Source organism: Anoplopoma fimbria, chromosome 9, assembly GCF_027596085.1.
Source record: "Anoplopoma fimbria isolate UVic2021 breed Golden Eagle Sablefish chromosome 9, Afim_UVic_2022, whole genome shotgun sequence".
Classification (NCBI taxonomy): Eukaryota; Metazoa; Chordata; class Actinopteri; order Perciformes; family Anoplopomatidae; genus Anoplopoma; species Anoplopoma fimbria.
Window position 1 is genome coordinate 28,366,297 of NC_072457.1, and position 12,495 is coordinate 28,378,791.

The window sequence follows — 12,495 nt, forward strand, 5'->3', positions numbered from 1 at the left end:
CCAACTTATATCCCGAGGAAAGAACTCTTAAATGTTTTTGCAGTGTGTCACGACAGTGAAAACACAGAAAACCTCATTATCCACTCAAGGACAGCAGAAGGAGTTGTTATGACACTGTGTCGATTCAATCTTTGTCACCCTCGATTACGTTTTGCTGTTACAAAAACAGTTCGGCTACTCACATGAAGCGCAGCTCCGACTCTCGGCGTACCAGGACCTCTCGAAGGCGCTGGATACGAGCCATCTCCACCTCGATCTCCTCTGGAGCCATGGTGCTCTCTGCCATGGACACATCTGAATGACCTGGCAGAGATAGGAGGGAAGGCAGGGAGGAGTAAATATGAATAAGAAGGAATAAAAGAGGGAAACAGGAGTCTGTACCGACAGGAGACATAAACATCTAACGTCCTTGTGCAGATTGTTTTTCTACACAAGGACGGCTCTGCTTCAGACTTGTCTGTTACTCACTTCTCTTTACTTCAGACAGTGATTCAGAGTTTGAAGCATATTTTTCGGTTTAAAGAAAAACTCCAAGCGCATGACCAGACTACTCCAGTGGCAAAATGCTTGTATCTAATTCAAGATGTTAATTGTGAAAATATTTTCCTTTGATTTCATGTTACAAATGCATCCAGGAGTTCCAAATTTCTTTCACTTTGAAAACTTTCTCACAGTGTCAGCGTGTTGCCAAACACATTTCTCACCTCGTCTCCCTGTGACGTTCATCTCGCATCAGCCAAGAACATGATATTTGGAGAGAAGCAGCATGTGTAGTTGAGAGAGCTGTGATTTGCATTTTAAAGTCACAGCAGTGCCTCAGGCACAAAGCTTCAATCACTGATGTTGTGAAAATGTGTGTGACATGAAGAAAAGTAGGAGTCAAGTAGCTGCCCCCTCGTAGTCAAGTAGTCGACCAATCAGTGGTTTTGGTTTTTGTCAGCTTAGATCTATTTAATGGATTAGTCACGTTTTATGATTTTGCCACGCTGAATGACTTGTTTCAAAGAACTTATAAGCAGATTTCTGGTAAACACAATATTTAAAGTGGTGCTTTTGCATGATTCTTTGTGGAGAAACTCTGTTTTAAAGATCTGTTGATGAAAATCAACATATCGATTTGTACACAAAATCTTATGGGTGTTAGTTGATGAAAAAGTTCTTAAGTGGAGGCAGCCCATTATTTAAATATGTAATAAAGTATTTTTATGATCATTTTCCAAAGCATAGGGTTGTTGAGGAAGAGAGAAACATAGCTTCATGCTGACATGGATCAATGACCAGCTGGGGCTTCGTACTCCCTGACCGCGCACTCTCCATATTTGCCAATTAACAAACACTTACTACACTGACCAAACACTTATTGCACTGATCAATACACTGACCACTGATAATGCTGCAACTGATTGACCTTGTCAGCACCAAACAACATGCAGGCAACAATATGAATCTTGATTTGAAGAAACAAATGTATTAAGTGTGGAACTGAGGGAGTTTATTGTACGTATGTTTGTTCCTCTTCTGCATGTTTTTATCTTTACACTTTTAATTTTTAACAGAAAACCTGTGTTACAAACTGGGGACTTGGAGTTTGAAAGACATGGGCATTAACTGGGCGGGAGGGTTTAATCAAAGACAAGTTTCAAAATGGGAATATTGGTGTGTGACCCATACTAGAGGCTTCGTCAGGATATCTCAGCCTCTCCCGCCTAATTTTAGGCTAGTTTTCTCTCTCCCACAAGCCGCCCATTGTAGAGATATAACATTCTCCAACAAATCCCCCAAAACATTTAATGATTCTGCAATACAATGATTTACCAATCCAACTTTACTCTGTACATCTGCAGGCATGAATCATAAACAGTTATCTTCTACTTGTATGCAGAATAACAGTACCAACCAATGTCTTACAGTTGCTGCCAAACATGTAGTTGTCAGCCACTGTAAGACATCAGTAGGGCTTCAAATAGCAATTAATCCCATTATTGATTGATATGGCAATTCTTGTTTCATCCAATCAACTGTCCGCAACATAAAGATATTCAATTTATAAACACGGAAGGCAAAAAAAAAGCAGCTAGTATTTACATCTGAGAGGCTGGAACCAGAGGTTGTTTGTCACTTTTGCTTATATTATTATTAATATCCATATGGACACACACTTGTTCATTAATAATTATCCTCCTGAGATCCTACTTATAACACAACTACTCTGTAGGAGGAAAAGAAACCCAGTACAGAAGCAGATAGTTCTTCATACACCTGAATATAAACAGACTATTTGCATCTGTAATCCCGAGCAGATGAGAGGTATGACGTTTATCCTCTGTGTGTCTTGTAACATTAGAGGACTGGATCAGCTCCTCCTCATCCTGCAGCAACATAAACTGCAGTCTGCATTTGTGGTACTTTTCATGGATGCCTGCTGAGGATGGCGCTGACTCACCACAGCAGACAGAAGTCTGGACAGGAGGCCGGTTTGTTTGTGCATCGCTGATGTTGAATCATCACCCGACGTGTCTGCTGACACCAAAATCAAACTTTATACCATGGAACTGCGACACAATGCAAAACACAGCAGGAGCTTAAGTGTTTTTCTCTTTGTTTCCCTATTTTCTCTCTGTGTGTCTTGTTTTCCTTTGCACACTCCAGCCATGTGCTCACCATCAATAAGACCAAGCTGCATTAAGCCCTGACTTGTGGCAAAGTGCCAGCTCAATAAAGTCTTAACAGCTCCGCCTCATCTGAGCAAGCTGCTCGCACATACTCAGCATTTAAGACATTACAAGGAACCAACAGCTTCCGTACTTAATTAAAAGCAGCTTGTCCGCCGGGGACAGGTGAGATGATCTCCAAATCATCAGCTGCAAATGTAAACCGGTCTCCTCACACACTCAGGTAATTAATCAGCTTGAATAGCCCTGTTTCATTAAAACAATCCGGATCATCAATCTACATCAGGATTATGAATTTGTGAGGAATATAAATCCTGGAGAGCAAAGGATCGGGCGCGGTGCAGCGGCCACATGGGGCTCAACAACAGGAAAGTGACAACATCTGTATAACATCCAATGCAGAAGCCCCTGACACATCCTGCAGTCACACTGTATACACACTGCTGCTGCTGGGGTGCTGCCTCTGGACCACACACAATCAAAAAAATTGAAACACAGGCAGTATTTAAGAGAGTACATAAACATGGGGGGCTGTTTGTGTGTTTGTGTTAGAAACAGAAAGAGAGAGAGAGAGAGAGAGAGAGAGCAATGGCTGGATCTGTGTCTAAAAATATCCATTTCATTTTTTTTCTTCTTCTTCTCTGACTTAATCTTGAAGTTTCTTCACACCCTGCTCTCCTGTGATGAGTTAACGTCAGAGGAACCAACCAGGACACATCCTAAATGCGTCATTCATCGCCCGTCATCACACAGGACAGATTTATAGAAACCTTGAAAACAACGGCTCTGACACTATTAATGTTTATCTTTTGTCAAAACTGTGTTGTTTAGCTTTATGGTCACTTTAGAGGCTGTGGTTTGTGGTATTGTTTAGAGCCGACTTAAGTCAATAAACAAAATACTCATTTCTAATAATTGTCATGCATCATGCAAAACGCAAAACATGCTGTGATTTCAGCATCTCCAAATTGACAATTTGCTGCTTTTCTTTTATAACTGTGTACATTTCTGTATATTTAGGTTTAGGGCTGTGGGTTAAAATAATAAATTTAAAAAAAACGTGCAATGTAAAAACATCCCATTTGGCTCTGACACGTTATAACAGTAAAATAATTGCATCCCTAAATCAAACAAATAAGGTAGATTCCTTTACGAAATAATAGAAACATCCAATTCAGGAGCTCTTCTGCTTGCAATGTTAATTTGTAGCTGCAATTGTGCTAGAAAGGTGTTTGCTCAGCTTTATAGTCACCGAGGCTGCTGTAGTCTGTGGTGATGTTGTATTGTGTTATTATTGTGCAGAAAATGTCATTTTTGTTCTCAGACACTGAACAATTTAAAAAAACAACTACTGAAAGGCATTTTATGGAATTTAATTTTGCCATAAACTTAAAAAAAAATCTTCTTAATGTGAAATCCAGAGTATAGGCTATAACCTGAATTGATCAGAGGACCAGGGTATCGACTCATAGGCTGAATCAAATTAACACCAGTTTCAAAATGAGCTGGGCTTGCTGTATTTGTGGTTTACTCCTCCTTGGCCCAAATTCATTCACAAACAGGGCAGAAAACCCCTCAGTGTGCATACAGGGGATGAACAGGCCCGTCAGCAGCAAGGCAGCGCTGTTGATAGCCTCCATCCCCAAACCTTTGTGAGTCATGTTTAGCTGTTAACCGTCTCAACGCCGGCTGCAGAGTGAGACACATGCTGGAGAAACGGAGACGTTAAACTCTCTATTCGTGGACCACCTTGCGGGGAAATGCTCACCTTTGTCCGCTGTCCACGCCGTCTCCGACACGGCGCCGTAGCTCCTGAGCGCACGCTCGGTGTCCGAGAAAGATTTCTTCAGTTCCATGTCGGTGACGAGTGGGACGAAACCAGTATACAGAGACTCTCCCAGTTACAGATGGAGTTGTTCTGTGTGTGCGTCCTCCCAGATAACTGAGTCTCACCCGGTGACTAGGCTCCAGCGACCCGAGACGTTGAGCATCTTTATCCGAGCTGTCAAGTCCCTCGACGTAAGGATGGAGAGAAGGATGCAGGGCGCATGCGCAGTGCTGGCAGAGATGTGAGGACTTGGGAGACACCCACTAGCACCGAGATGGAGATAAAAATAAAACTGGTATACAGTAGCTCTGGAGTAGTTTTGTTTATCAGCCTGACCAATCATTTCTTTCTTGCTTATATTTTTGGTATTTATTTTTATAGATAAAAAGTGTTTTTAAAAAGCTAGCAGTGGGTAATAGCTCTTCAAGCATTTTGTCTCCTAAGTGTACTTCTGGTTGTTATTTGGCAGGCTGAAATAACTGCCAAAGGATAAGTGGCAGATGTTTCCACATTAGAGGGTCTGGTTGCATATGGAAACAAACGAATCTGTTTGAGCAGTCTGTTACAAAATTAGAAACAACTTTATTCATTTTTGAAGTCTTAGAAGCAGGGAGAGATAAAAACAGACTGCTGAAAAACGCATGCAGCAGCAGGCAGGCCTTTCAAAGTATGTGTTGTTCTCAATATATTCCCACAAGAGATGCAGACAGAGCTGTGATTGTGTCTAAACTATAAGTAAAACAGAGAAATTAGTAATATTTCTGTCTGAACACAACCCTAAACACAACCTGGATGCACTTCTGATAGCATAGTAACAGAGGACGTACATGTGATATTACAGGCTATATATGTATGCCCAGAAAAAACACAATGAGTCAATGGGATTTTTTCAGTTTATTCAACAATAAATATTATTTATCTCTACAACAGTTCGTGCAAAATGTGATAAAATCATTTAAAAAATATATTACAGTCCACAGCACCAAGATATCTTTGTGACACCCAAATTAACAAAAGAAATTGAGACAGAAATGTATTAAAGGTACATATCTTTAAACTAGTTAGTAATATAACCCAGTCTTTAGTTGCTGAACTGAACAAAGGGAATATTCATCGATTTGATCCTTGAGTTCCAGTGTTGCACATCAGCATACAAACAATAATTAAAAACAAAAACACGTATTAAGGATGAAATTTAAAAGATTATTGTTATATTATTAACGTCATTCAAAGTATTAATTCACTTCTGTGATACAGATCACATAAAATAATCACACAAAGTCTCTTGCATATGCTACTTCAAAATGCATATCTGCCAACTCCATTTTAGACTCACATGCATTAAGGGGGAAACATAGACACATCTCTCTTTGACACCAGGAATTTTAGTAAAACATGAACATAAGTGAATGAAATATTCTTAATTATCTGCCTGAGACAGAATAGATATGTTTGCCTTAAACCTTTCAAACTCTATTTATAGGAATAACAGTCAGCACTTGTACTGAGCTATTTATAAAAATGACCTCTTTAGAAAACTGCTTGGCGGAGACTCTGATGTTTCATTGCAACCCAGTTTTCAAGAATCACTGCAGGTGATGAAACCTAAGTAACATTTTATCTAAGAGGTAAAATTCCCAAAAAGGATAAAATTGCAAACAGTATTGAAAAATTAGGAAATGACGCAAAGATATATGATAGAGAGCACTCCACAGTACCACATTAACATAAAGTACGACATCAGCAGGCAGCATTTCACCATTCAAGTAGATGGATGTCTGAGACAAACGTCGTCAAGCATTAATAGACAAACTCATAGTCATCTTCAGTAGTAACTCATTGCCACAATATTTAGCAAAGGGACAAAGGTTGAAAAATGTGGTAATCAATCATGTATTTTCAGATCTGTTCTAGTGTTTTTAAGTTTATTTCTTATAAATTTAACAGGTACCTGTGTGTATGTGTATTTATCACTTCTTGTACCAAAGTTTAAACTGAAACCAAAGCAGAAGGTCCTTAGAGATGAGCAACTCTGTTGCAGTAAAATAACTCAAGTCTTAGCGCTTGTGCTAATTAAGAGAGACTGATATTTAATGTTTAAAAATTTGAATGAAATTAAAAGTCTAAGCTAATAAATTAAATTAGCTGCCACTCCACATTCCAGTTTTTAGATGTAAAGCAGGAGAATGTGGAACATCAACCTTACACATTCCCATCATCACAGCTTCCTTCCCACATATAGAAGTCCTCATGTATCAATTAAGTATCATGAAATATGGTCCAATTAAAAAAGGGAACTCTCTTGTTTGAAATGTGAAAACACAAGACTGCATTTATGGAAACATAACCTGAAGATAAATAGGCCATGGTGATGCTTCACTGTGGGATGTAAAAGTATGACTGAACATTTCCCGCGGCGGTGATGTACTGTATACGTATTGAAAAATATACTGTTTATATATTCCATTTGCTGGACACTGTTTCTAAAAAGCACCTAAGAGCATCATGTGGGTCCCATCTTTAGTTTAACCCCAGCAAGACTTTTAACTCAAACCCTGAAAGAGATAGTGCAACATCAACCACAGACAGGACTGCCATCCACTGAACCTGCTGCTTCAACTGTTTACGTTTTGTCCCCCTCCATTGCAATGACTGATTCCACATACTTTAGTTTTGAGTAGGTTTAGATGCTACTGTTCCCTCTTTGGAAGCATCTGTCTTGTCCTTGGCTTCTGGTTCATCTTCTTTAGTAGGGAACATCCACGCCATAGCAGCACCGGCCGTGCCGTCTCCGCTCTGGCGTGAGAAGCAAAGGAAGGTGGCCCAGACGAAGGCACAGCAGCCGGTGAAGGTGGTCCGCACGTATAGAGGCACCAAGGCAAAGTTCACAAACTGAGGGAGACAGATAAAGATTACCGTATATCTATCTCATAGGACCGGTGTTTCACATATTCACATGTCAAAATATAACTCAGATTTATTATTGTGTGTTAAATTCTAAACATAAATAATTGTTGTGAGATGTCATACAGAAACTCTATCCTCTGATTTAAACTACAGTATATTTAGCCCTAACTCTGTCAGTTTTTGTGGTATTTTGATATTTGGAATAGTTCTTCAAGTTTCGATCTGCACGTTTGTCTTTCAAAATGTATCACATTATCACATATAACAGCTGTTAAAATTAACGGAAGTTAGAGGAAATTTAATCTTTTAATGGTGAAGAAAATCTAAACTTCAAAGTCCCCTGACTGGGCCACACATCAGGTTTACTGTGAGGTTGTAAGGTGTGATTTAGAGTTAGGAATCATTAGCAAGTTGACCTTTGAGCTTAGATTGTCTTCACTGTATATTGTTCCCAAGGGTCCACAGCTAACATCCATGCATGGGAGATGTTAATATTTACCTGCATAAATGGCCAGAACATTAGCCCCGTCTGAAAAGAGAGACAAACATAAAGCACATAAATCACATTAAAGCCTTACAAAAACCTTTACTGGCACAGCTGAAATCTATAATGACAACAAGATAAACTCATTTTAGTGACTGAGATTAATTTGAATTAGTGAAAATCAGAGTTAGATAACACCAGGAGAGCTATCAGCAGAGATATCCAAAAACAGAATAATAAATGATAAATTAACTGTTTGTATACAAAGTCTTCCAAATACATTGAGCATCAGTTCTGGATATGTGCACACAGACTGCACACGACAGCTCCTCCTCTGTTCAGTTAACTGTCACAACAGGTCAATTCTTGAAGTTGCTGCTGGCAAGACGAACACACTGTGACAGTCTGTCTCTGCTCCAACTCACCTTATATGTATTTAGGAATTTTTCTCTCCAGTCTTCAAAGATGTCCTCTTTGCCCTCTAAGAAGCTGACACCTGGAGGAAAAAACAAGACAAATGACAGTTAATTCTCTGACCGTCAGCTGGGAAATGATATGACTGATGGAAGGTTTAAAGACCAAAAACACAGTATGTTTGTCTCACAGCAGTAGGAACGATAATCACTAATTAATTAATTAATCACTAATGAAATATGTCACATCATGGTTTCTCAAGCAGTGTTATTGATACACTGGTACAAATATTTCAACATATTCTCTTTAAAACAATATTGGTATGACAGCACTTACAATGTATAGGTTAATTATTAGTATTGTGAGATTCTAATTGCTTTTCTAATGTAGTTTGCTGTTCCGGTTTTCCGCTTTCCTTTTTGGCGTCAGATGAATAAAAATGAGTGAATGTACGTATTTTTTTATAGGTCATTCATATAATTGTTTGTATTTTTTAATATTTGATGAAAGCCCACACTTAGTAAACCTACTACTACCTTTCTAATGTAATATAGTATGAATTTTAAAGGGAGCATTCACCAGTATGGTAAATTCTTGCCATTTATTACTTTGCATGCGTAATGCATGACCTGATGTTGGTTCATACCCTCCAAGTCTAAAGTCCACTCCACCCCATGGCAAATATGAAATCTAAGGTGCTCAGTGATGACCTACATGTGACCACTGCGTTTGTAGAGAAAAATTAACTTTGCTCATCTCTTAAACAATGCAGAGCTTAGCAATACGTATTCTCTTCACTGTTATAAACAAAGCGCCAAAATAAACATATTCTTCATTGTTGTTGCAGCAAGTTCCCCACCTGAAATTACTCCTCAATAGTAGGTCAGGTTTTAGATCATGCATATGGTTTGACATTTTTTGCCCATTCAATACATATTGTGCATACATTTCCATAGCATACCTTTAAGTTAAGTTTTAGATTGCAAAACCTCCAAGAAAAACAGATTTAAAACTTCCTGGGGGTAGGCAAGGTTTGATTTCCTGGCGACACAGTAAGTGACTACATTAAGGGACGTACAAAAATATGAAGGCAAATTTTGAGTGTACAAGTTGCTTGACTGTACTACTATAAGCTGAACAATGGATGCATGCAAGTTAGGAATTTAATAGAAAAAAAATAGCTTTGGAAAAGGACTTTTTTTAATATTTGAAGAAAGCCCACACTTAGTAATACCTTTCTTATGTAATATAGAATGCATTTTAAAGGGAGCATTCACCAGTATGGTAAGTTCTTGTCATTTATTACTTTGCATGTAATGCATGACCTGATGTTGGATGTTTCATACCCTCCAAGTCTAAGGTGCTCAGTGATGACCTACATGTGACCTCTGCTGGGCATGTTTCCCAGGACAATGACCTAGTGTCTGTGTGTTACATGAGGAGAGCAGTGGGAGGTTCTTGGGGTCAGGTTACACATTGACAGCGGCTGTGGCGTAGTGGAGAGCAAGGTAGTTACATTACATTACATTACATTACAGTCATTTAGCAGACGCTTTTATCCAAAGCGACTTACAGTCAGTAGTATGTTACATATCATTCACCCATTCACACACTGATGACAGGCTACCATCAAGCTGCCACCATCAGACTCTAACTAACATTCATCATCCAGTCCACACCGATGGCAAGCCTTCAGGAGCAACTTGGGGTTAAGTGTCTTGCCCAAGGACACATCGACTGCCGAAGCCGGGTATCGAACCACCGACCCTCTGATTGGAGAACTACCTTGCTCTCCACTACGCCACAGCCGCCCCAATCAGTTCTCCAATAGTTCTCCAATCAGAGGGTCGGTGGTTCGATACCCGGCTTCGGCAGGATGTGTCCTTGGGCAAGACACTTAACCCCAAGTTGCTCCTGAAGGCTTGCCATCGGTGTGGACTGGATGATGAATGTTAGTTAGAGTCTGATGGTGGCACCTTGATGGTAGCCTGTCATCAGTGTGTGAATGGGTGAATGATATGTAAAATACTACTGACTGTAAGTCGCTTTGGATAAAAGCGTCTGCTAAATGACTGTAATGTAATGTAATGTAATGACTTTAGGCGCAGGCTGAAAACTCACCTCTTCAAGAAGCACTACCCTGAGCCTTCCTCGTAGCACTTATTGCATTCGTATTCGTTTACTGCACTTATCCTATTCGTAGTAGTTTGTAGCACTTATTATATTCGTATTAGTCTGTTGCAATTATTGTTTTCGTAGTAATTTGCCTCTGCACTATACTTTTGCTCTGGTTTATGCTTTAAGATGCTTGTTTAAGAAAGGAGATGCACTTATGACTTCTGGTGACTAGTAGTTCTCTTGAATACCTATGTTGAATACACTTATTGTAAGTCTCTTTGGATAAAAGCGTCTGCTACATGACTGTAATGTAATGTAATGTAATGTGATATAATGTAATGTAATGTAATGTAGTGACCTGTGTAGAAGACGCTGGTGGCCAGCGGCGCCGCGGTGGTCTGGTCCAGGAGCAGCTTCCTCATCACCATCCTGAGGGAGTTGCCGGGGAAACGGCGTTCCAGGAACCGCATCCAGAAGAAATTGAAGTTGCCGTGGAAACCGAACGCGATGACGGCCACGTTCCGAGTGTGACTCCAGTCCACCTGGTCCCTCCGGGAGAACCACTGGTGCACGAAGTCCCCTCCGGCGAACAGGCAGCCGTACAGCGTCACGTTGGTGGCCCACGGGAACCGGCGGACGTGCCTCAGAAACGCCTGTCGCATTGTTGCACAGTAACTGAAGGAATACATAAAGAAATACATAAACAAAGTGTCATTTACTCAGATTAATGCTGGTTATGTCTGTGGAATATATCCGTCAAACACAAGACCTGGAGTCCGGTCCGGGTTTCGAGGGGTTTGTTCTCCTGGTGGAGCTGGTGAAGTAAACCCCGGAGAGGATTCTTGCTCCTCAGCCACCATCCGGACTGGCTCTGCTCTCCACCGGCGGGTCGCTTCTGCGTAAAAAGACTTTACGCCCCTTTTTACGTAGGGCGGAGTGAAACCGAAACGTTACGCAGACTGATACCAGAGCACAGTGTCTCAACCTTTGTACAGTGATGTACCCTCCAACCAGTGCAGAGCATCTGCTAAATGACTGTAATGTAATGTAATGTAATGTAATGTAATGTAGTGTAATGTAGTGTAATGTAATGTAGTGTAGTGTAGTGTAATGTAATGTAATGTAATGTAATGTAATGTAATGTAATGTAGTGTAATGTAATGTAATGTAGTGTAATGTAGTGTAGTGTAATGTAATGTAGTGTAATGTAATGTAGTGTAATGTAGTGTATGTAGTGTAATGTAATGTAATGTAATGTAATGTAATGTAGTGTAATGTAATGTAATGTAATGTAATGTAATGTAGTGTAATGTAATGTAGTGTAATGTAATGTAATGTAATGTAGTGTAATGTAATGTAATGTAATGTAGTGTAATGTAATGTAATGTAATGTAGTGTAGTGTAATGTAATGTAATGTAATGTAATGTAATGTAGTGTAATGTAATGTAGTGTAATGTAATGTAGTGTAATGTAATGTAATGTATTGTAATGTAGTGTAGTGTAATGTAATGTAATGTAATGTAATGTACTGTAATGTAATGTAATGTAGTGTAATGTAATGTAGTGTAATGTAATGTAATGTAATGTAGTGTAATGTAATGTAATGTAATGTAGTGTAATGTAATGTAATGTAGTGTAATGTAATGTAATGTAATGTAATGTAATGTAATGTAGTGTAATGTAATGTAGTGTAATGTAGTGTAATGTAATGTAGTGTAATGTAATGTAATGTAATGTAATGTAATGTAGTGTAGTGTAATGTAGTGTAATGTAATGTAATGTAGTGTAATGTAGTGTAATGTAATGTAATGTAGTGTAATGTAATGTAATGTAATGTAGTGTAATGTAATGTAATGTAATGTAATGTAATGTAATGTAATGTAATGTAATGTAATGTAGTGTAGTGTAGCGGTGTAATGTAGTGTAATGTAATGTAATGTAGTGTAATGTAATGTAATGTAATGTAATGTAATGTAATGTAATGTAATGTAATGTAGTGTAATGTAATGTAGTGTAATGTAATGTAGTGTAATGTAATGTAATGTAATGTAATGTAGTGTAATGTAATGTA

General features: G+C 39.0%; 1 protein-coding gene across 1 annotated transcript in view; it reads right to left on the reverse strand.

Annotated features, from left to right (window-relative positions):
* LOC129095776 (uncharacterized) overlaps positions 1–11,272 on the reverse strand; it is an 18,066-nt gene extending 6,794 nt beyond the window's left edge. Inside the window, exons 1-8 of the mRNA XM_054604332.1 lie at positions 11,193–11,272; positions 10,782–11,098; positions 8,317–8,387; positions 7,907–7,936; positions 7,177–7,392; positions 4,626–4,763; positions 4,441–4,516; positions 183–303 (exon numbers count right to left, since the gene is read on the reverse strand). Coding sequence (XP_054460307.1) covers positions 183–303; positions 4,441–4,516; positions 4,626–4,763; positions 7,177–7,392; positions 7,907–7,936; positions 8,317–8,387; positions 10,782–11,085 — 956 coding nt within the window. The 5' untranslated portion in view covers positions 11,086–11,098; positions 11,193–11,272. The remainder of the gene's footprint in view (positions 1–182; positions 304–4,440; positions 4,517–4,625; positions 4,764–7,176; positions 7,393–7,906; positions 7,937–8,316; positions 8,388–10,781; positions 11,099–11,192) is intronic.
* Positions 11,273–12,495: the final 1,223 nt, after the last annotated feature.